The 25,838-nt window shown below is 35.9% G+C and overlaps 1 protein-coding gene across 1 annotated transcript in view; it reads right to left on the bottom strand.

The window, feature by feature from the left end:
* Positions 1-25,838, bottom strand: part of LOC100950573 (ephrin type-A receptor 6) — a 696,992-nt gene that overhangs the window by 239,393 nt on the left and 431,761 nt on the right. The window contains exons 7-9 of the mRNA XM_012801499.2: positions 13,648-13,756; positions 7,816-7,886; positions 4,224-4,349 (exon numbers count right to left, since the gene is read on the bottom strand). Of these exons, the coding sequence (XP_012656953.2) occupies positions 4,224-4,349; positions 7,816-7,886; positions 13,648-13,756 (306 nt within the window). The remainder of the gene's footprint in view (positions 1-4,223; positions 4,350-7,815; positions 7,887-13,647; positions 13,757-25,838) is intronic.

Genomic DNA, 25,838 nt, shown 5'->3' with positions numbered 1-25,838 from the left:
ATTTAAATGGAAATGTGCATTTTCATGGAAATTCAGATCTGTATTGATGAACAAAGATAAGCTGCCACTATTAGACAGAACCGTGATATGCCCACAAAAGTGCCCCAGAAAACTCATAGAAAATGCAAAATTTACAGGGAAACATAGGGAATGTTAAGAATTTATACACAGATAAATCAAAATTTTAAGGTTCTGTCACATAGTATTTGGATGGTTATAAAATTGAAATCTCAACAAAGGTTGTGGAAGGAGGATGAATCTGATGAGCATCGTGAATTAATGTGAAAAAACTAAATAACACATTACCTTTTATAAGTAAATATTAAACATCAAATAAGCATTCTCCAGTGAATATGTGAAGAAATATTTTGGCTCAGGTGTAATATCATGCTCTTTGATGTCTAAAAATATTAATGTGGCCTTTTTTATAACTCATTTAAGAAATTGGTGGTGCCTGTGGCTTAAGGAATAGGGTGCCAGCCTCATATGCTGGAGGTGGCACGTTCAAACCCAGCCCCGGCCAAAAACTGCAAAAAAAAAAAAAAAAGAAGAAGAAGAAGAAGAAAAATAAATTATTAAATGATTGTAAATTGTGATCTCCCAACTAGAAACCAGGAAAGTGTTGGTAACTGTTTCCTTCCACGGAGTTGAAGTGTTGTGAGTTTATGCATTTTTTTTCCATTTCTACTGTCAATTCTGCCTGGATATTCTTCACTTCATACTTGTTCTGACCTGGTTTCTGACCTCTCTCATCTCCTTCACTGTCCTTTATTTCTGTTCAGCAGCTACACTGTCATGTAAGTCACCGGACTGACATTTCCAGGAGGACCGCCTAACGCACACGACGGAGAAGGAACAATCAGTACGGGGGAACAAAAGAGGAAGGATACGAGACAACTGCAAGAAAGTATTCATGGTTCAAAGTTGAGCCAGTAAATAGTTGTGCAAGTATGTCACAAAGTTATTTTGCTAATTATTTTTCTTCTATGTTAGTCAAGAATATTTTTCCACACTGCTCTTATGGAAAACATCTGTACATCCACCAGTTTGTTCCACACACACACGTAGATCTTTAGAAACATGACTTTTATGATTTAAATGTGCCTCCCAGTGTTCACTTTGGGAAATAAATGTTTAATACCACAGTGTTGAGAGGTGGGACCTTCAGGAGTGATTAGGGAGCTGCTTGATAGGGGGTTTCCCTCCTCAGAGCTGGACAGGGACCCCTATTTTCTAGGTTTGGGAAAATAGGCCTTTCCAAAGCAATTTCTCTCGACTTACGATCAAAGAAAAACAGCCTGATTGGTGTCTCATCTGGGCAGTGGTCTTTCCTGGAGTGAAAATCTCCCGTGGTCCCTCTTAGGACAGGACTAGCAGGACCAGACTGTTCATTTGCTAATCAACATGGGCAGAAGGTTTTCTGTCTGCTGGCCCTTGGCCAAGTGTGACATTCATCCCTGCTCCCAGGCAGTGTATGAACTCCTAGGCAAAAGGCCCACAGGGGCTTCCCACTTGAGCTCCCCCTCCTGGTGGCTGCCAGAGGTTCTGTGGCTCTTTTCACTTTTCTATTTCTCTTTCTGTCTATAAACTTTGTCCTCTTGCTGATCCACGTGGTCCCTGGTTTTATTCTTTGAACTCCAAGATCAAAAGGACTGGGCAGGAGAAATTTGGGCAACACTCTCATGAATGAATCAGTGCAGTGAGTTTTTTATACAAAGGAGAGTTTGGCCCCCTTGCTTTGATGTGATGCCTCCCACTATGGAATGGATGGCAATAAGAAGGCCCTCGCCACGTGCCGTCGATCTTGGAGTTCCAGCCTCCAGAACCTTGAGCCAGATAAATTTGTTTATATAAAGTTACCTACTATGTGGCATTCTATTATAGTGTCATAAAACAGATAAGACAGTGACCTAAAGGAGTTATCAACAGAGCCATACTGGCTTGGGCATAGACGGGGAAGTTAGATAACAACGTCTTTGTTACATGACGCACTTTTATTATCATGATTTTTCTGCATCTGGATAGTAAAAAGACTCTTAGCATATTGTTTGAAAATTGAGATAGTCAAACACAAATAAAGATTAAAAAAGAGACACCACAAGGACTGACTATATAGACTATATATGGTTCACATAGTCTATCGTTGCCAAATGAGAGAAATTCCATTATGACTTATAAGAGTTCAGAAAGAGTGGGTAGAAAATGGTATTAAAATAGTCTCCTTAGTAGTTATTGTTTGCTTTTGAGGTATCCATTATACCTCTTTTTAGATAAAAAGAAAGATTTGTATTTTGATTAAAACAGATCTAAAACTTTTAGTTTAGATTTATCTAAATCTAAAGTTTTACAATAAACTTTAGAAAGTTTATGTTTCAGATACTTACTTTGCTTTCTCGATGTGATTTCAGACATTGAGATTTCTTTAATTTATGCACAAAGTGCTACAACAGAAAATGCTTCTGCCGCATCTATGTGCATATGGAACAATACAGTATACAAGGACCTATCACTTATTCTCAGGGGCCAAAAAGACAAAGCTGAATAGAGAGTGCTGTACAAATTATTCAACCTCCGTTCTTCTCTATTCCTCTGCTGCAAACAAACTCTAAAACTGAATGAATAGAATGCAGCCGTTCTTCCCAATTATGCGTGTTGATATGCTCTGTGTTCAACAGTAGGAGATAGAGAATCTGGTTCTATTCCAGGCCCTTAATCTTTCTGAAAAGACGACAGCCTCTCTGGCTGACAGCGCAAGGATTAAGTATGTGAGAACCTTGTGCCAGCTTTCAGAGAGAGACCTGGGCATGCAGGAGATGAGATGAACCCTTGTGTGTAGGGATTGGAGTGAGATCCGGAAGAACTCTTTATCATCCTTGGAATTCTTGAAGTAGTTCTAGTTCTCATACCTGAGAAACAATACTCGATTCACAAACTTGTGACTTGTGGGGCTTTGAGTTTAGAGGCAACCTGCATTTGATTTAATTATCTGTTGTCCCTATAATATATATAAAATAAATATGTATATATATATATATATAAAAGAAGGGACTCTACATTTTCAATTTATATTGGACCTTGTAAAAATTAGATAGCTCGTTCTTCCAGGGGGAAAAGTACTTTGAAAGTTAAAAAGGATAATCAGCTGCTTTCTTTTGGTCTTTGGGAAAACATGACACCTGGCTGGAATGGCCATGCTTGGGTCTATGCTGCTTTCTCCAAAGAATTACGCAGTTAATCATCATCTAGAGACCTGTCTTCCAGTTCAAGATCACTCTCCCTTCTCCACTTTAGGAAAACACCCTCCTTCAAGACTTTTCAGATGCAAACACAGCTGCCCTGTCAGCAATTCAAACTCTCCTGCATTTAAGTGTGTCCATGTGATTTTATTTGAACCATTGAGATGTAAATAGACGTGCTTGGAATTTCCAGGTTATTGCCTTGAAGATGCCAAAGCCAAAGAGACAGAACTCTTTCTTTGTTCTTCTCACAGGCAGGGGAAACAGATGTGCTGGTGGCCCAACTTTGATCATCTAGACAGGATGAGGGGTGCTAGGGGAAGGCAGAGCAAAGTGCAGAAGGAACTCAGGGCTTTGCAAGACCCCCTGAATGAGGTCTGCCACCTGGTATTCTGGAGTGTCTTTGTTGCATTACCTGAGCTTCTGCCCTAACAAATGTTCAGCATAAATCCTTGTGGGCTGATTTGCAATCAGAATTTTTCAAATAATAGTCTTCTAAACTCTGAAAATGTTTACATAGGGAGAATTATTAATTTGCATTAAAATGCATAAAACTAAGTTGAACCCAATTTTATTTTTGGTGATTCTCAGAATTTTTCTGTCTTATGAGCCTCAAGGTCATTATTATGAATAGTACATATCTATAGATGTTGGGGCTTGAGTAAATCTATGATAAACTTGGGACAAACTCCTGAAATTACATTTTCAAAATAAATTCCTGAAGCTCTCTTGTTTCATTGTAATTTATATCCATTATGAAAAAGGACAAAATAATGTTTAAAACAGTTTTTGTGAGTTTTCTCATTATTGGAAACAATATGTACACTTTCATATGTCATGAAAATGACGTAACAAGTAGAACTTTACTTTTTACACCTTAAAATGTCTCAATGATTGAAACTGTTAAGACTTAAAATAATATGTTGATAAACCGTTTGCAAAGACACTGAGGAATCATATGGTCACAAGTGAAGATTTTACATTTACCTGCCCCAATGACTCTCTCAATGCGAATTCTTGAGGGATCAATCTCCTTGGCAAATTCATGGACTGCTAGGGATGGGTCTTCATATGTATCTGGATCAATGTAAGTTTTAATTCCTGGGAAGCGTACTGCAACAAAAATACAGAATTGATTAAGTTTAAGAGTGTGTCAGTAGTCATACATCTTGTGAATATTTAAAATGGAAAGTGACATACTGAAGTAGTAAGTCTTGTCATTTTAATTCTCATTTTTCTTCCTGCCCTACTCTTTGCCTTCATTAAAGCTTTGACTACCTGTGATCAAAAATTTATTTCCATGCAGGCAGGCTCTGTGGCTCATGCCTCTAATCCAAGCACTTTAAGAGGCTGAAGCAGGAGGATAACCCGAGGCTAGGAGTTTGAAAACAGCCTGGGCAACATAGTGAGACTCAGAGCAGGCACCAGTAGTCCCAGCTACTCAGGAGTGCTGAGGCAAGAGAATCACCTGAGCCTAGGAGTTTGAGGTTGCTGTGAGCTATGATTGTGTTACTGCATTCTAGTCTAAGTCACCGAATAAGATCCATCTCTAAAAAATAAAAGTAAACTAAAATACTTCGCTCTGTATTAATGGAACATGACCTGGTGGTTTCATAGTGAGAGTAAGCCTACAGGTTTCAGAAAACACTTTCAAAAATTTTTTTCTGTAAAAGTTTAATCAGTTCACTCATCCACTTAAAATCCAGTAAGTTTCACATATCTGATACAGCTCAGGATCGAGCTCAGAACACGGAAGAAATGAGGCATAAGCTTCCTGGGAAGCAGGCAAGCCCCTTAGAATCCTTTGAGGACCCTTGTACTCTAAAGCACTAGGTTTCATGAACTTATACCCCATTCCTATAGTCTCCTCCTTTTCCAGAAACCCTCAAGCAGTAAAGACCCACTGATGGTGATAAGATGGGGCACCTTCTGGGACACAGATATTGGCCATTTTCTGTATTCTTGTAGGTTCTTCCAGGGCCTGACTATATTTAGTCCTAAAGAAAACAACCAGCTTGTCTATTCTGGGGGAAGGATGGGAATCACAGGCTAAACTCTGGTCATTAGTTCTGTAGCTGCTGTTCTTTCCTTTGTGAGGATGGAGTGCTCGGAGCCTACAGTACAAGGATCTGCAGGGATGGCTGGAAAGCACGAATGTGCAGTTGTGTGTTCACGTGTGAACTTGTGAGTATCTGAAGATATCACAGACTGCCTCTGTCTGTGAACATCCCTTTGTCATTTTGTTCTTTAATTTGTTTTTTAAATTTTTTGAGGCAGAGATGAGGATTATTTTATATTGCTCAGACTGGCCTCAAACTTCTGGGCTCGAGCAATCCTCTTGTCTCAGCCTCCTCAGTAGCTGGGACTATAGGTGTAAGCCAGCTCACCAGGCTCATTGATTTCTGTTTTCCATCACAGACTGCTTTCTCCTAGAGGATAGGAGATCATTTATTAAACATCATTTCACATACCTTAGGTGTGGTCTTATGGATAATAAGCACACACATGAGAAGCCTTTACTGAATACAAATTAGTAGGGCTTAAAAGACCCATGTGAAATTTGTGCCCAAGTAAATGATGTTTAGTTTTCCTGTTAGTCAGATTTTGAAAGCCATATATAAAATACCCAGAGTTAACTGTTGTTTGGGTCTCCTTAGAAACATGCTCTTGCCAGAAAATCTCAAAAGCAAACAAATGAAAGATAATACAGTGAGTATAGAGGAGGTGACGCAGGGCCCATTACTAGCAGTAATTTGCTTCATTCGGTCTTCTATGCCAATTGTCTTCATTGGCACATTTGTCTCCTGTCTTCTTAGTGCTGCATATGCACCCATGAGAAAATTAGCATTTCTCAAAATAGCACCAGAAAAGTGTATTTCCAGGCTCACCTCAATCTGACACTGATTTTGAAATGCTATAGTTCTCTTGGCTCCCCAAAGCTTAGGCTGGGAGAAAGGACAACATATAACCTGTACTGTTATTTCATATTCAACATGATATTTCTATGATGTAGCAGAATTTGTGATTTCCAATGGAGTCTGGACACTGAAATCCAGTAATGACTACCAAATGGTTAGTAGTACCTAATCAAATATGTGGTCATGTTGATAACATTACTGTGGACATGGATAAAAAATATAATTTATTAACTCATATATGGTTTTAATAATTAAACCCATTCAATTATTTAAGGTGTACCTGTTTCTTTAGAATACATTGATTTGTTAATGTCTCCTTTTTATTGTCAACATAATATTTGTTGTATGGGGAAAAATCAACCCAATTTAATTCCAATATTGAATATCTGGTTACTAATTTAACTTATTTCTGTCTTCTTAAACATCAGTTTGTTATCTTTCTTCTACCTCTTTGGCTTCTTGGGTTATTGTCATTGCTTCTTGCTGGGCCCATCTGGGTTAGTGAATGCTGAACTGCTCTTTGAAAAACAGATAATAAATGCCTCAGGAGCACCTTTCCCCTCTGCATCTCATCAAGGTTGCCCAGCATAAGTCACTAGCCGAAGCACCCAGACAGATACAGGTTTCTGCAATCCATTTATGGCATTGCCAAATATCAGCTCTCTCACCTTTGCCAGTCTCAAAATTATTGTACAAGATAGGAGAGCTTGCTCAAAATGCTTAAGTCTTGGCCCTACTCTGAACTTTCTAAGTCAGAACCTTGGATTGTAAGGTGGGATTGGTCCTTAGACCACTTTTTGAGAAACAATGTGAGCCTTAAAAATAGCCCTAAGTTATCCCACTTATTAACACTTTCTCATTGAAATCCTTTCCTTCCTCTGGAGAGTGAATTTAGATTAAAAAGTCTCTTACACCATTTACTCAATTTGAAATAAAAGATGAGAATATTTAAACAAGTTGAGTCACATATGATCTCTGTTAAATTGCTAATTAGAGAATATCCCTTTCTTGTGAATTCAGCGTCTCACAATAGAAAAGTTGTCTTGACAAATAGTTTGTAATTTGGAGGTAAAGGTGGAGGTGGGCAGTGAGGAGGAGAAGGTGCCAGTTATCAAACCAACTACAGCAGTAAGTCTAGGTTGCTTAGGAAGAGATCCCTCAAATGAATGCAACCTTGTAGTCAGCCCAAGAATTTCACACACATTCTAAGAGTTAAAAAGTGGATATTCTTTTTTAGTGTTAATGAATTATAAATTTTTGTATTTGTCATTTATTTAAATGACAGTCTCTACCAAAAGGAAAAAAAATATATACCTCAATATTTCTATATCTAATGTTCTGCTAAAGAAAATAAACTCATATTCCGGAGCCAATGAACATTATATTTAGTGCTAAATAACTAGATATAATCACTCATATTTTTAGCAAATTTAGTCTGTTGTGTTTTCCAGAAAGCAGTGCTGGGAAAAGGTAATATCATTTAAAGAGAAGCAGATACAATTTCCATCAACCCACGTGAAAATCAGATGAAAAGTATTAATTCTAAAAGGTTGAAAGTAATTTTATTTTTCTCTCTCAACTTAATAAACACAAGTTTAAAATGCATTCTTGAAGTGCTGGAATAATATATCATAATGGAAGGGAGTCACCACACTACTTACGATGCCCATTCTGTAACTGGCTTCTTCTCTTCTCTTCTGACTTCATTTTGGCCTTTATGTACCACTGACATCTTTTGAAAGGGGAAACAGAAAAATTTTTTTAAGAATCATGCTGGATAAGCACCTATATCAATTCAAATAAATATTATTTATGAACCGAGTACTTGTCATAAACATTGCTTTTAAGAATATAGTTATAACATGTGAAAATACTCCATAGAATGCTATACTTCAAAATTAGCCTCAGATAAGAATAAAATACAGTCAAGTGGACTGATGAATCCAAAAGCTAAGAATTTTAGAAATGTTTTTAATAATAAGCTATATCTACTTATCTTCCCTTATATGACTTCTAATAGCTTGAGTTGGAAAAAAGCATTAAAAGTCAAAATGAGACTTTGTGATGTGGGCCATTCTCACTGGGGTTAGATGATATCTCAGGGTGGTTTTGATTTGTGTTTCTCTAATAATTAGGGATGACAAGCATTTTTTTCATATGTTTGTTAGTCATTCATCTGTCTTCATTAGAGAGGGTACTATTTGTCTCTCTTGCCCAGGGGTATAAAGGATTGTTGACTCTTTTTAAGTTTATTAATTTGAGTTCTCTGTAGATCCTGGTTATTAAGCTTTTGTCTGATTCAAAATATGCAAATATCCTTTCCCATTGTGTGGGTTGTCTATTTGTGTTGGTCATGGTCTTCTTAGCTGCACAGAAGCTTTTCAGTTTCATTAAGTCCTATTTGTTTATTTTTGTTGTCAAAACTACAGATGCTAGCATGGATGTGGAGAGAAGGAAACACGTTTACACTGCTGGTGAGACAGCAAACTCATATAACCTTTTTGGAAGGAAGTATGGAGAATTCTCAAGGAACTCTAACTAGACCTCTCACTTGATCCGCAATCTCATTACTGGGCATCTACCCAGAAGGGAAAAAATCCTTTTACCATAAAGGACGCATGCACTAGACTGTTTATCACAGGTCAATTTACAATCGCCAAAATGTGGAAACAGCCTAAATGTCAGCCAACCCAGGAATGGATTAATAAGCTGTGGTATATGTACATCATGGAATACTACTCAGCTACTAAAAAAGATGGAGCCTGTACATCTTTTGTATTAACCTGGATGGAAGTGGAACACATTATGCTTAGCAAAGCATCTCAAGAATGGAGAAACAAGAATCCTATGTACTCAATTCTGATATGAAAACAATTAATGACTTAGCACATGGTGGGGGTAGAAGATGGGGGATGGGGAGAACAGAGAAAGGGAAAGAGGCAGGGGATGGGGGAAACATGGGGGGAGGTGATGGTACACTTTTTGGGGGGCAGAACACTATTATGGGAGGGTCTTTATGTGACACAATCAATCAACGTAACCTGGTTCTTTGTACCCTCAATGAATCTCCAGCAATAAAAAAATTGAAAAAAGTCAAAATGAGCCAAGGCACAGTGGCTCATGCTAGTACTTTGGGAGGCTGAGGAGGGAGAATAGCTTGATTGAGCTCAGGATTTGGAGACCAGCCTGAACAAGAGTAAGACCCCATCTCTACTAAAAATGGAAAAATTATGCTGGTGCAGTGGTATGTGCCTGTAGTCCCAGCTACTCAGGATGCTGAGGCAGGAACATCACTTAAGCCCAGGAGTTTGAGGTTGCTGTGAGCAAGGCTGATGCCATAGCACTGGGCAGCACAGGGAGACTGTCTTAAAAAGAAAAAGTCAAAATGAAAAAAATGTCTGAGTCAGAATCTCAACAGACATTTATCTTCTAGTTTCCGTGCTAAAAGCATGTTGGTTTGGCACTTTTACTTTATAGTATTTGAAATTTTATAGAACCATGTTCAGTTCTCTGGACAAACTTGTTTCATGAGTTCTTTGACATAAATAAATTACATGATTTGATAGTTCATCAAATTTTTAATTCTCTATGGTTAAACAAAATACATTTGTGGTACACAATCTAATCTTTCAATGTGAATTTTGTCTCGCCTCAAACTCCAGGCCAAATTCAGTAATAATTCAGATATGTCTTACAGATTCCTTCCAAAGCACCTAAGAGATACTTCAATTTTTTTTATCTCATATAATTGAAACTGTTCTCTGCATTTCTATGTCATATAAATTGGCAAAACAGAAATTATAATCTGAAAGTAATTTAGTACAAAATTTTTATCATTAAATTCTTTTTTTAACTGATATTTCTACTCCGTTCTATTATCCAAAATACAAAGTTTAAGCTCATCCATCAAATTAATTAGGCCAAACTTACTTAGACTACAAAGATTGAAATGCTTCCTTTTGAGTTTTTCATATTTACATGTCAAGACAATATTTTCCTATATCTTCATGAAATGCCTTTTCATGTGTGTCTGTGCTATTTAAATCTATTTACTAAAATACTTTCTGAGAAAATAAAGTCTTAACTTACGTTCTACAAGGTACATATAAATGTAGCTTTGTCCAACCTTTCAATATATTGGTCACTATTACATGAAATATCACTTGAAATCAACTTTAATGAAGAGCAGAAATTTGTTTTTTGTTTTTTGGTTTTTTTTTTTACCACCCAGATAATTGAGGATAAATATGATACTGGTGTTAAGTAAAACCACATTTAAAAAAGCATCCCAAACATCCTCAAAGGAACTTTCAAAGTGCAAAACAAACAAAAAAATTTTTCGGAATCAAAATTAACCATCATGTCTAAATTGACAGTCTAACAGTCTAGTTAACATGACATAATTTGAGTCTTTGGAAGCTCCTAATAGGACTTCATCAATTGGCTAAACTTTTGGGGCTCCAAAGTCTATTGTCTCATTACACCTTGGATTTGACTTTACAAAGTGCAAATAATGTAATCTAGTCATATGTACCTTCATATTAATCCAAAATAAATAAATGTGTGGAGCTCCATGATAAGTAGAGTGTTATTAAGACATAAGTGCTGGCTAGGCACGGTGACTCATGCCTATAATCCCAGCACTTGGGAGGCTGAGGTGGATGAACTGAGCTCAGGTTTGAGACAAGCCTGAGCTAGAGTAAGATCTCGTCTATAAAAAGCAGGCACTGTGCCAGGCACCTGTAGTCCCACCTACTTGGGAGGCTGAGGCAAGAGAGTCACTTAAGCCCAAGAGTTTGAGGTTGCTATGAGCTATGATGATACAGTACTCTACAGAAGGTGACTAAGTGAGACTCTGTCTCAAAAAAAAAAAAAAAAATATATATATATATATTTATATATGCCCCCAAATCCATAATGTATAGGCAACATTTATGTTATAGAGATCAACGAATTTACTGTAGGGTTTATTGTTTTACTTATTTTCCTAATATGGCTTGCTAAACATGTAGCAACGGCATCTTGATTTTTTTTAAGCTAAATAAACTATCATTGTGACTTTACATGCAATAAGTTTTTTTATTTTTTTCTTTCTTTTTCAGATTTATAGCCTCACTAAAATTCTTTTTGTCTTTTCCTTCCCTCTGCCCCTCCCTTTCCTCCCTCCTTTGCAATAGTCCTACATAAGATTAGAATTTTACCTTTTCAGCAAAAAACTTAGCCTTCTACCAGGATGTGTAGGGCTGTTGTTTGTCTGCTTTTGTAGCCAATTGACCCTTGCTAGTGATTAAGGTTTCTGTAGGCTGTATTTGATATTTAGAGGCTATAGTGATGAACATTTTGTCTTCAGTCTAATGGTTAATTGGTTTAGAGTCATCGATTTCTTTCTTTCTCTTTTCTTTCTTTTCCTTCCCCTCTTTCTTCCTTCTCTCTCTCTCTCTCTCTCTCTCTTACTTTCTTATTCTGAGACAGAGTTTCATTCACTCTTTCACCCTGGGCAGAGTGCCATGGCATCATCATAGCTCACAGCAACCTCAAACTTTTGGGCTCAAGAGATCCTCTTGCCTCAGCTTCCTCAGTAGAGTAGATAGGACTAAAGGTGCCTGCCAAACACTTGGCTCACTTTTTTCTATTTTCAATAGAGACAGGGTCTTACTCTTGCTCAAGCTGTTCTTGAACTCCCAAGCTCGAGCAATCCACCACCTCGGCCTTTCGAAGTGCTAGGACTATAGCCATGAGCCACCATGGCTGGTGGGGACTTCAAACTTTTTTTCTGTCCACTATAAAAGATGGGTCATATAAAAGTTGTGATGATGGCAAAGAGGGGTTTTCATTGTTTTACCCATGGCAGCCAGCATTATTATATCAGCTAGTTATCCTCCCCAAACAAGAACACTTTCTTTTAATTCAAGAACATTACTATGTCTATTTATATACATGAAGATTTTAAGTTAACATAATAAATGTATATTTAAAGTTAACATACATAAATGTAAAGTGACCCCTTTACATTTAATTTTATAAAGACGTCACCATTTTAAATCAACCATATTAGAATATTCATATTTCTTTGTCTCTTGATAAGTTCTATAAAAGTAGGTTTGCTACAGCTAAATCTGATACACTCCTAACAGCCAGTTGTACTTTGTTGGGGACCCCCACTTGATATATGCCACCAAGTTACTCGTCAATTTTTGATCCAAAGATTTTAATCTACTGTCAAAACTGTGTATTTTATTTTTTCATATATGCATATCCCCTGTAATTTTAACATTCATAAAATATTGGTCCCTAAGCAGAGTTTTAAAATAAAACAAAGGGTGTTTATAGTTCTCCCAACTACTGCCCCTGAAGTTAGCTACTTATTATTTGTGTTCTTTATCAGATATCAGGATTTTCTGTTTTTGGTATAGTTGATGTATTTTAGCTAGAGTCAACACAGTTATGTACTGTTTGGCTGGAATTATTATTGCAGGGTTAAATCACATTTTGCATTATACATTTGTTTTATACATAGTGTTATCAAGTTCACTCTTGAGATATTCTTTGGTGACACTATTGAGATCTAGAATGAAGTTTTTTTTTCCTTTTAGAACTGATTTTAATATATTTGTGATCATTGACAGAACTCTTGGCCAAAGATCAAGGCTTAAATAAGAAAAACACTAATTCTTTTAACTAATTCCATTCATGTCATCTTCATTCACATTCTGTGTTGTCAGTACCTGGCTATGGTAACTATCCAACATACTTAAAAGCTACAAATAGTTTTAATACATGGTCATACCAAACCTGTGTATGAAAATAGAAAGCTAAGGTAGCAACATGGTTAGACCAGTTAGTCAGGATTCAAATCTAGGTCTTTTGCTGTGTTAAATTTATTATTACTTAAGGCTAAATTCACCTTTTATCAATGTCTTTATATTTTTCCATTTTCTTTATTCCCTAGAGAAGACCCAGCATTTTATAGATTCCCATTACTCATATGTTTTAAGTTGGAAAAGAAAAATACTTATAATTAATGTAAATTTTTGATCATATTCCTCTGAAGTATAGAAATATTGAATTTTTAAAAATAAGATAATTCTAACATAGATAGTATCAATACTTAATTGATAAAAGTATCACATTTCCATAATTCTAGGTCTATAAACAGTTTCTATATAAATTGTTTGTCACTATATTGAATTATTTTTTCCATGTAAAATTCCTTTCATGGTATAATTTGATTATAGTAAAGGAAAAAATTCAGAACTAACTTATAGAATACAAATTTATCATTCACAGCTTTCAAACTACTTTTGTCAAGTTTCGGATGCTTCCAGATTCCATATTCAGAGACAAGTTGATACAGAGAACTAATGAGGATGGTTATGTGTTATGTTGCCATGGAAAGTTCCTTGACAGAGCAGAATATGCCAGGATGCCTCTCTACCTCAGGTATGCTCTGTTACATTTAAAGTATTTGGAAATGATAGGGTAGCTTCAGTTACCTCCCAGTGATTAAGAAGAACAAAGTGAGGATGACGAGGAGTGTGAATCCCCCCACGGCTGCGGTGGCTATCACGAGAATCTGCCCTTGTTCTGCTGCCATGTCAGAAGCTGAAACACACATAAAATATTAAAATTGTGCTGGATGACGCTTCACTATCAAAATTATATTACAACTTAGTATATACTTGAAACTATGGTAATAGATATCAAACAAGCCCACTATATTTGGCCTTTATTTTAGTATTTGGCATACAAGATTCAAGTCCAAATCCAATGAATTTAAGAGAGGAGGATTGAGGTTGGAACCCGCAACATAAACCTTTCCTATCCCTTAGAAAAATAGCAATGAAGTAGATGGATTATTAGCACCCCACATTATAAGATTATATAAGTGTTGTAAAATTAAATCAGTAAATGGCCTAAAGGATTATGTTTTATATAATGGCTCATTTTATCTCCTCTTAGACACTTTGGCCAATAGACCAGGATTTATAGACTGTTTTGATATCTATTTCCATTAAGTGAAAAGACAATTATAAAATTTCTTGTAAGAATGGCCTTATACTTTATAGAACTTAATTCAAGCATTGAAGTTATATATTCCCACCTCCACCATAGCACTGGGTGTGCATAGTAGGTGCTTAGATGTTTACTTGGCAATAATTGGAAAACTGACAGGTTAAAGCTTCCTTTTTTGAAGAAAAGACCAGATAATACATGGTAACACTGCATTACTTCTTTCAGTGATAAAACTGTATTTTAAACCCAGATGGCTGCATGTTTTACTAATCCTCTAGAAATCTTTTACAATGTATCAGTTCAATTAATTCATTAGCATTTAGCAATGTTTATGTTACTAAACCCTTAATCAGATATAATTTTTATTGGCTGGAATAGACAATGACTTAATAATAGAGGTAAGAAAGTTGAAGGACAGTGAAATTGAAGAACTTGCCCAAACTCACATAGAACCATGAGCAGAATTCAGCTTTCTAGAATGTTTTCATTTTCCTTCTTATACTATAACTCACAGTTATCATTTAATTAATTATCAATATTCTAAAATGTTAAATCTGTAATAGTATTGAACTTGAATAAAACTTGTTTTAATTTTGAGTACTATAAGTAATTATCTACTAATCTCATCAGTTATAGAAAGCAAATTAGATCAAATAAACTATATATGTGTAACTAAGAAGAAAACTGCATAATTCTCCACCAAAAAAACTTATTAAACTCAAGTATTTTAAAACTTCCATAAAAGTAGATATTTTTTATGGAAATTAAGTATGTAGTATACTATGTGCAAATTTATATCTGGAGTAATAACATTCTTATAAAAATGACATATCTTCTAGAGAATATCTGAACCTTAAATGCTGTTGTCAAGTCGAGAAGACATCTGTGATCGCATTTAAGAGATTTTTTTATAAATGTAAATGCAAATAAAAACAAAAGTCACTTATATTCAGTTTCTAGTAAGAGAAATTTCTTAAAACTTAGAATTAGATTTTAGCCACTGTGACTTAATCAAAACATTTTCAGACAATCTATTACAAACTTAAGTTGTAGCTCATAATCTGTGTAGAGACAAGTTAAACAGTTGCATCTTATTCAACAAGTAATGTACTGAAGCTTTTTAATTAGGCCTTCACAGAATTTCCTAATCATCAAAATGCACTGATATCATGGGAATTAATGTTGTGCCCTAAAATATCACATTTTTTTCATTGAAAATTATTGAATAAATTTTAAGAAATAAATGTTCTACAAAATATCAACTTCTTGAAGATAAAAAGATGGCATTAAAAATTATTTATTTACATCAGCTCTTCCATTTTCAAAATATATAATATAGTTCTAGAGTTTTGAATCTGGAGAATATATTTCATTGTAGGTAGGTAGCTAGTTATTTGAAACCACGTATTGAAAGTGCAGATGGAGTTGAAGATTATGTAACTGGATGTCTTTTGAAAATCAGATTACTTTGTTATAGAAAAGTATTGTTTGGAAACATGTTTTTTGACTTAAATAATTACTTAGTAAACTGGAAGTTTTGCATGTTTGATTACATATTTGTAAACTTTAATTAAAATTTTAATTGGACAGCTGATTGTGAAACATTGAAAAATGCATACTTCTGTATAACTGTTCCTTAAGCCTTTAATCTAGGAATCTAAACACTCCTCTGTGGAGGATAAAATACAAGTCATTTGAAAATAAGAATTTTTAGTGAAACACACTCTTAAATAGAAATAAAATGCTATAGATGATGGGGCTGAGATGATTATCAAATCATCATCAACATCATTTTCCTAACTGCCACCATTTATTTTATAGTAAACTATGCTTGTAGCTTCAAAGTCATTATCAAATTTATATTCACAATGATCTTGATAGGTAAGTACTATTACTATTCCTAGTTTCAGTGGTTTTATTACTTTCCTGAGACCACACAATTGGCAATCCAAATGGTTTATCATCTCTAAGCCCATACCATTATGAGTATTTTAAACCATTATTTCATTAACAGGGAATCAACTAAACCCACCTTTTCTGATTGCCTTAGAATGATTATAGCGTTATTTGACTTTGATTTCATGTCTGCAAAATAGGAATATTAAATTTTCTTGCCACGATTTGTAAGAGTAACTTTACTATGATATTGTGCTATCTGTTAAGGCTACAATAAAATATCAGAAAGGACAAGAAGAGCCATATGAAAATAACAGCACTCAGGACCTGTACTGCTACTCTTGGTCTTGACAGGAAGAATTTCTGCCCCTTTTCCTGTTAGTTGTTGGTACATCACAGAGCTCTGACTTTGTCTCAGGATAAACTCCAAAGCCCTTAAGTTTATTAAAAGGTTTTCTAGTATCTGTCTTTAGATCCAGCCCTCAATCTCTAACTATACTCAATTTCTTCCTTGCATGATTCAGAGTTAATCTCTGGTCAATTCCTAATCACTCCTCCTTCGTGAATATCACATCATTTCAGTAGCTTTTATCTGGTTTAGATTTGGTTAGGTGGGGACAGATGTTCCCACAGGCCTTTAAACTACTTCTACCAATAAAACTATCACATTTTGCTGAAATTACTTTTCTGTAATCTTTTTGATCAGACTGCAAATCCCAGGAAGGCGGGAGCGTTATTCATCATGGCCTTTGTAATGAGTTAAAAGGTGACATCTGCTCTCCATACCCTCAAAATAATGACTTTGCAGATGTAACCAAGTTAAGGATCTTGACCTTCCTGGATTGATCAGGTGGTCCCAAATCCAATGACTTTCTTATAAGGCACAGAGAAGGAGAAGACCAAGAGGAGAAGGGCACGTGAAGAGAGATGCAGAGATTAGAGTTTCACAGCAACAAGGAGGCACCTGAAGCTGGAAGAAGCAACAAAAGCGGCTCCCCTAGAGCCTCTGGAGCCAGCATGCTGTGTTCAGCCACCTAGTTTGTGGCAATTTGTTACCACAGTTCTAGGAAAGTTACACAGAGTCCAAACTAGAGGGCTTGATACAGTGGTGATAACTGTAGGCTGGTGCAAAAGTCATTGCAGTTCTGGAGCATGAATTTTAAATCATTGTAACTAAGCTGAATCAAATACGTCTTTATTAATGAACCATTATAAGCAGCACATTGTTGCCAACAAGAAATAGTTGTTGAGATGATTGAAAAAATGGTAGTTGTTTGGCAAGAGGACAGGTGAATATGGTGAATGAGGCAAAACTTTGTAGCCCAATTCGTTCAACTTTTTTTTTTTTTTTGGCTGGGGCCAGGTTTGAATCCACAACCTCCGGTATATGGGGCTGGTCCCCTACTTTTTGAGCCACAGGTGCCATCCTTGTTCAACTTTTGAAACATTGGTTGTGCAACTTGTGGTCCAATGTGTGGTGGAGGAGAATCGGGCCCTTTGCTGGCCAGTGCCAGCTGCAGGTTTTGCAGGTTTTGGTACATCTCACTGATTTGCTGAGCACACGTCTCAGATGCAATGGTTTCACCAGGATTCAGAAAGTAGTGTATCAGACTGGCACCAGACCACCAAACAGTGATCATGACCTTTTCTTGGTGCAAGCTTGGCTTTGGGAAATGCTTTGGAGTCTCCTCTAAGTCTAACCACCAAGCAGGTCATCTCTGGCCAGTTGTCATATGAAATCCACTTTTCTTAGCATGTCACAACCGATCAAGAAATGGTTTGTTGTTGTTGCACAGAATAAGAGAACGATACTTGAAAACCAGGTTGCTTCTGATTTTTGGTCAGCTCATGAGGCACCCACTTATTGAAGTTTTTCACCTTTCCAATTTGCTTCAAATGCAGAAAGATCATGGAATGGCAGACTTGAGTTCTTCAGCAGCTACTCAGGTAGCTGTCAGAGGATCAGCTTTGATGATTGCTTTGATGGCCAGCCACTATGCTGCTCATCTTCAAGGCTCTCATCTCCTTTATGAAACTTCTTGAACATTTGCTTACAGTTCCTGGGCCAAATGCTTTGTTGATGTTGCAAGTTGTCTCTGCTGCTTCACAACAAACTTTGAGCTCAAATAATAGAATCACTTGCATTTGCTTTTAGTCTAACATCATTTCCCTAGTCCAAAATAAATATACAATAAATAGCAAGTAATAAATCATTAGCAAAAAAAAAAAAAAAAACTCAGAAAGAAATGAGCATTAAAATGATGTATAACCACATTTATTTAAGAATGTATTCCAGTATCAAATGGCAAATTTCAACAATCTAAAAACTTCAATTACTTTTGCAGTTTTTTAAATTTGTTTTTTGTTTTTGTTTTTGTTTGGTTTTGGCCAAGGCTGGGTCTGAACCCACTACCTCCGGCATGTAGGGCCAGCGCCCTACTCCTTTGAGGCACAGGCACTGCCCCAAAACTTTAATTACTTTTGTACTAGCCTGATAAACAAATATTCTTATGAATGAATGGAATGAACAGTTATTTGTACTGGATGATACTGGCAAGAAGAGATCAGGAGCAATACACATTGCAGCCCTCCCTTTGCTATGTAAAGATTTATCTTTAGTGTAGCTGTATTATTATGTAAAGAGAATGCACTACGTACTAATTTGACTAGAAGAATCCAATGATTCTGTATTCTTGAAGACAATACTTTCTGAAAGGCAGAACTACTAGAAAATTAAGACTTCTAGATTTTACCAGGTTGAGAAGAGTAAGCTCAGAAATAGGAGTCTAAGATTAAGAATTTATTAGTTCATTTAACAGATATTTATTGAACAATTATTACGTGACTGGCACTGAGGTACATATAGGGGATACAATAACGAACAAAAGAGACACAGTTACTATGCTCATGGATTTATATTTCAGGGGCGCAGACACTGAGCAATCAGTTATAAAAGGACTCATTATTACAAAGGGAGACTACAAACGTTGGAAGAGAATAAGCAGCCCTTGGCAGTGAGTCAGCTCTCCAGGAAGTTTGTAAAACGTGTTAGAAGAGGTAGGAGAAGGAAGCGGAAGCTATGTTTCTTGCCTAGAGACCCCACTGATTTGATTCATTTAAACAGATGCTTAGATAAATATGCAAACTATGAAATTAACTATGAAATTGGAGTCATAAAAATATAACTACAAGTTTATATTTTATGAAAAACTTGTCTGTAGTATTATCTACCCATTTTTTTTGTCTTGAGGAGAAACTTAGTCATTTGTTTTGTAGAAGAAAATGTACCCATAGTTTATTTATGTAAATAGCACCCATAGAGACCAAATTTGTCCTTAAAACAATAATACAATGAAATCCTTGGTAAGAAATTAAATTATTTATTATCAACCGATTAGAAATGTTCTTTTGCTTAATGAAATGAAGTTGAATCCTTAGAAAAAGATGAGTATATTAAGATGACATATTTCATTCAATGGTTTGTAAAGAAGTACACTTCCTTAAGAAGAAGCAATTATCCAAGAAGAATTATGAACCTGTTACTGAGTAAGCATTTAGCACCTAGTCAGTGCTTGGCATAAGTTGGGATAACATTATTAAGTGAGGTTTCTTTAGTTGTTTACCTCTGAAAAGAAAAAGGTGAAGTTCTTGGACTCCAAATACTTAAAAAATAGATTTCATGGGCAGCACCTGTGGCTCAAGGAATGGGGCACTCGCCCCATATACTGGGGGTGGCAGGTTCAAGCCCGGCCCTGGCCAAAGAACTGCAAAAAAAAAAAAAAAAACAAAAAAAACAAACTTCATGCATATCTTTAAGAAACTGTGAGAGAACAGGAATTTGACTATTTTTAACCAAAGAATTTTCTTCTGTGGAGGCATATGATTTTGTCTCCCTGTAATCAAGATTATTTTAGTTTATATTTACATTTCAAAGTAAATCTGTTATTTGTATTCTGTGTCATTTTCTGTGGAATCGCTTTTTAAAGTTAACTCTTTTCTGTTATGAATACATTTTTAAAGTTATTGAAGACAGGAAATATATGATTTTTTTTAAATAAAGAATTTCCCCAAAATGTTGCCCAGTGAAATAAATTATCATCATTTCACCAAAACGAGTTTTTAAAAAACATAATGCAAATCTTAACAGAGTCATGAATTAGCAATACCTAGTAAATGTTAAGGTTATTGGCAACCAGTATGGGAGAATTCTCCTCTTAGGTCACACAGAAAACCTTCTGAGGACCTAGATAATGAGATTAGTGAACACCGTCTACTCATGTGGACAGAGGTATGAGATAAAAATGAAAGCTTAGAAAATGTTTCTCCTAGATACATGTTATCTTTGACTTTGTAGATGGTATTGTTATTATTTTGAGGGTATGAAATCATCCTCAATTTTGCCTTTTCTTACAACTCCAGAGTCAGATTTTTATCATTTTTTTTGGCCCGGGCTGGGTTTGAACCCACCACCTCTGGCATATGGGACTGGCGCCCTACCCTTTTGAGCCACAGGCACCTCCCTTTTATCATGTTTTATATCGTCGTTTTTATTCCCCCCAGCACGGCCTACTCAGACCTCAGCCCCATGAGCATAGACTCTATCATCATCTATTAGGTTGCCTTTCCACAGAGTCTCTTCCCCGTCCACCCCACATTAAGGGGCTAGATATTTACTCTTCAAATTAATATTTTACAATCTTCAGAATCATTTGCATTGCCTAGGGCAGTGGTTCTCAACCTTCCTAATGCCTCGACCCTTTAATACAGTTCCTCATGTTGTGGTGACCCCCAACCAAAATTATTTTCTTTGCTACTTCCTAACTGTAATTTTGCTACTGTTATGAATTGTAATGTAAATATCTGATATGCAGGATGTTTTCTCATTGTTAACAAAGGGGTCATGACCCACAGGTTGAGAACTGCTGGCCTAGGGTAACATCATCCCTCTATAATAGGTACACCATTCTCAGAGATTTCCAGGCGTGAAACCTGGGACCCAGCTCTTTCCTTTGCCTTTCAGTGGATCAATCCTATCATTTTTACCTTTTAAGTATTTCTAAGATTCGCCCTCATTTTCTCCAATTCCCACTGCTATTTTCTTAGTTCAGGTATGCATCTTATCATATTTATTAGAAATCAGCTAGATGGTAGCCTTAATTATGTGAAATATACTTGAACAATATCAAGCAAGACAAAAAACTATCACTCTGAAGAGACAGGTGACTGATGTTCACAGGATAACCACGCATAGTTGATTCTATAAAAGAGATTTTAGCCCTCACACTTTTGCTTTAGATACATTTATAGACCTTCAAGTTCATGGAACAGCATATTAGGAATAGATTAGAAGTCAGGTGGGGGTGCATCTAAAGAGAGAGTTGAACAGAAGGAAGCGCACACTGCTGGCTGGGCTCACAGAAGAGCTGGGCAAACAAAATCTGACATAAGATCCAAAATGCACACTGGTCTGGGGGGCAGGAGTTTAGGATATATCAGCATTACATAATTCAAGAAGCACCAAAAGATTCGCTATGTAACTCAACACATTCACATGAACACTCAAGGTCAATTACAAATAATGAGCTAAATCTAAGATAGTTTATTTAAAAGGGTAGGAGTTTATGGATACACGATTAGAAAAATGTTGGCTTCCAATATATTTAGAAATGTTATAAAAATAATATTTTCATGACCAAATCCATGTCTAAAAAGTTCAACTATCAAAATGGTTCATTTTCTGAGAGCTTTTTGTGGCATATTTCAACTGCACCATAAGCTCCATGAGGGCAGGGCAGAGAGATCTCTTTCCAATTTCTATTTTATGAAGGATTAGCATCATAATTTACTCATTAACAGTATTAATAGGTCTAGAATTAAAGAAGGGGTAGAGAACATATTCTTGCTACAAGGAAAAAGGTCTCTGGCTAAAATTTAAAATTTAGCCATTTTAAAATTTGATTCATGTGGTAATATTAATGCTTACCATCCATGTCTTAGTTTCATAAATGTTCCCTTATGCATTGAATTTTGGAAGTTAACTTTCAGAGATAAATTAATAGAAAACAATGAGTCTTTTTCCCTCTAAATATCTCTGCCTAGGCTTTGACGAAAGTAAATGTTTAGGAAGAGTTGTGGACGTGGTATTGTGTTAATGTCTTTTTTCTTACACTTATTTAATGTATGTTGCCATCTACCAAGAGGAATATAGATTTCTCAGATGAGAAGTGAAAGAGAGCATGATAAAAACAAAACTCCTGCATCATTTCTGTTGAAGGAGAGACCCTTAGCAGGGATGATACTTTTTTCCAAAAGTGATTTCACAGGTGTGCCTTCTACTGCTCTGCCACTTCCCCAGAAAACAGAGAAATTCAGTACATCAAACGGGCCATACTGAGACACCAAAGATTTCAAGATTTACTCTTCTTGATGCCCTCAATTTCTTATCTGATAAAGATGCCAAATGACCCAGGGATAATCGGAAAATGGGAGGTTGGTACAACTTGTGGGAGAGGCAGAAGCAGAGGCGGGTGGTGAGTGCAGCATGATGAAACACCGTCATTTTTTAAAGAGACTCTTGTGCTCATTAACAAATGGTTAATACACCTTGCCACAGTTAGGTTTCATGTGACAAATTTCAAAGAATGAAGAAAAGCAACTGAGGCATTTAAACACCTGGAGCTATTGTCAGCGTTCTAAATGTCGAGGACTCACTGGCAGTTGAGATATGTCTTTAAGGATTTTTTTTTTTTTTTGCAATTCAAATACTTATATCTTCATATATACATGCTTCATCCCTTCTTAATTATTTTAGGTCCAGTGTAGGATAGAATATTCCCTGGATCACTGACCTGGATACAATGATCTTCAATTTCAAATACTGTTCACTGTGCACCAATATTAATAGTGCGTATTTGCATACTGGTTAGCATATCTATGTACTTGAGGTTATAGCTCTTAAAATAACAGTTACTGTGGTTTGAGGTAAAGAGCTTCGTAATAAAATGCATTGCCATTAGGAATCACAAATTTCATGAGGCTTATAGACTCAAAGATTTATTTAGAATATAGTTTTCATATAAAATGTAAAGAATGCAATCTTGAATAAAAACACACATCAGTTTTTCAAAGAAGTGCTAGAAAATTTCTTGAGGAAATTCTTATTCTTTGACTCTTTATTCATTCTGTAATGACAAAATACCCATTATTAATAATGTGTGAAGCTCTGTGGAATAGAACTTGGGGAAATGCAGAGAACGGAAGCATGGTTTCTTCGCATTGAAATCTCTCTGTAGTGAAAGAGACAGATACATGAATCTTAATTGTTAAGTTAGAAACATTGTTGCAAAAAAGGAGGTTGCATGAGGGTGGTCATAAGAGAACGGGAGAGTGGTAAACTCAATAGGGAGAAGTAAAGGAAGCTAAATATGAAATGCTTAGAAGAAATTTTCAAGTCACCAAGGTGGTGAATAGATATTTGGACATTCTAGTTGAAGAAACATTACTAATAGTACGGAGATGCACAATAGCGTATATTCAGGAGCTGTTTACATGTACTCCAAGACTTCTGATGCATGGACCAAAATGCAGAAGAGGAAGTTCGAGGGATTGACAAAGAAAGATCATGAAAACTGACACTGATTCCTGTCAGTGTGCTTGTGTTTTTCTCACGTTATCATTAATACTCAGGTTCAGGAGTAGAGAGGATACAGATTGCAATTTACTTCAAATTACAAATTTTATTGGAGATATTAACTTTTGAAAATATATTAGAAGATTGCCTAAAAATAAATCCAATAGACAGGAAAAAAAAAAAAAAGAACTATTGGGAACATTGTTGGAGAGCCTCGACGTGGCCAGAATTTCACACTACCCCCTTGACTTTTCAGATGCATGAGGTAATAAAGTCTCACTTTTCATTAAGTCAGTTGGGCTTTTGTCATGGGGAAGTCCCATTATATTGATTATATTAATAAGCCATGAGAAAATAATTTTAATGTATGCATACTCTAAGGCAGGTACGTAGATCTTTGTATCTCCAGACTAGGGATAGGTACCTTCTTCGTTTATTATGCTGCTTGAGCTGGACATTTTCTAACATCACCATTTTCTTTTAATTTTGACATTAAACACAATTTCCTGAGCTTGTCTGCCCCACAACTGGATGGAAAGGACTGGAAAGATAAAGTGAAATGAAGTGAGAAAGTTTTTACATTTCTAAAACAACCTTTTGCTATGCAATGAATATCAAATGTGCCAGGAGAGATTCCAATTTCTTTTTCTTTAATAGATTGATAGTTTTAAAGGGGAATTCAGTCCTGTCTGTCCTGTCCTATTTTTAATAGATCTCATGCATTGATCTAATTAAAACTGGATAAATGCAACAAAACAAACAAATAAACACAAAAGGATTAAAACAAATGAGCAGACATTTCTGGCATGTTCAGCAAGACAATATGTTAAAATCATAATGTGGGAAAATGTGCCTAATTTAACCTATCTAATTATAAACTCATTACCACCAAAATACTGGAGCAAAATAAATTCCTGTGGAAGGCTTTTAATTAATTTTCATGTTGATGACAATACAGATTTGAGGCTACAGTTATCCTTTATTTGGTTCCAGTGGAAGTATTTATGGAAGCACAGATAACCATCAATGCCAAAGGACCAATTTCTTTTAGCTTTATGGACACAAGTATATTGCCTTAAGTAATTTTGAGCCTAGGCCTATAACAGGTCCCTGCTACTTTTGCTCATACCAAAACTCATGTCATCATCCTTTCAAAACGAGTAAGTTCTAAGGAAACCTTTTGGACCATTGTTTGAAGCCTGTTTTGAAGAACACCGAACTATGTACCAATCTAACCTCTAACCAATCACCAGAATCAATTCTGGGGAAATACACAAGGAACCTACTCTATCGAAGAAAAGATCCAACCTTATGGTCCCACAAAACTGGCTCCTCCAGTTTTCTCAATTATTTATGTCATGCTTCTCCATAAGCCACATGATGAGGTCTCCGAATTAAACATGTATTAGATGCAAAAGAGTTTCTTACCCAGTGTATTCCTACACCTTATTACTAGTCTTTCCAAGAATATTAAGATTGTTTGTGTACATTGATCTTTCACTAAATTTTCATTCCATTGCCGAGAAATTAAATTAACTCTAAATGAGGCTTATATGCAAATGTGGAAGTAAAGACCCCTCCAAAACTGATCTGAAGGGGAGAAATTCCCCAACTTAGCCATTCATCTGGTCATGTAACATAAAACAGTATTGTGTTTTATCTATTCACTTTTAAATTAATATCTTCATGATATAGTACTGATTTTAGATAAAATGAGTATTTGCCAGCATGGTGGATAGAGAGATAAGCCTCCTCCTAGATGCTGATGATATGGGTTTAATTTCCAACAACTCGAATTGATTTCAGGATACACATAATTCTGCTATGTTACTGCTGCCAGAAAGAATTGAGCTTCGTCAACTTTATCAAAATGAAAATCATTTTCTTTGGCAGACAAAAGGCAATTGATCAAAACTCTACACAACGAGACAAGCTATTTCCATTTTGTACAGCATATTTTTTCCATAGCTCATCCAGGAAAGCATTCTACAGGGCTATGCAGTTTAATATAACTTTTTCCACGGGAGCATTACTTCTCAGGTTTCTTTTTGATGACCTGGAACACCTGCTTTGAAAAATTTCCAGCCCAGAATCATCTTTCCGTGGTGTCCTGTGGCGTGGGACTCTGGGCTCTCCATCTAGACT

The sequence above is a fragment of the Otolemur garnettii genome, unplaced genomic scaffold (genome assembly GCF_000181295.1).
Source record: "Otolemur garnettii isolate 467f Iridium unplaced genomic scaffold, OtoGar3 scaffold00009, whole genome shotgun sequence".
Classification (NCBI taxonomy): domain Eukaryota; kingdom Metazoa; phylum Chordata; class Mammalia; order Primates; family Galagidae; genus Otolemur; species Otolemur garnettii.
The sequence above is the reverse complement of the archived record's forward strand: the minus strand, read 5'-3'. Positions and strand labels throughout refer to the sequence as shown.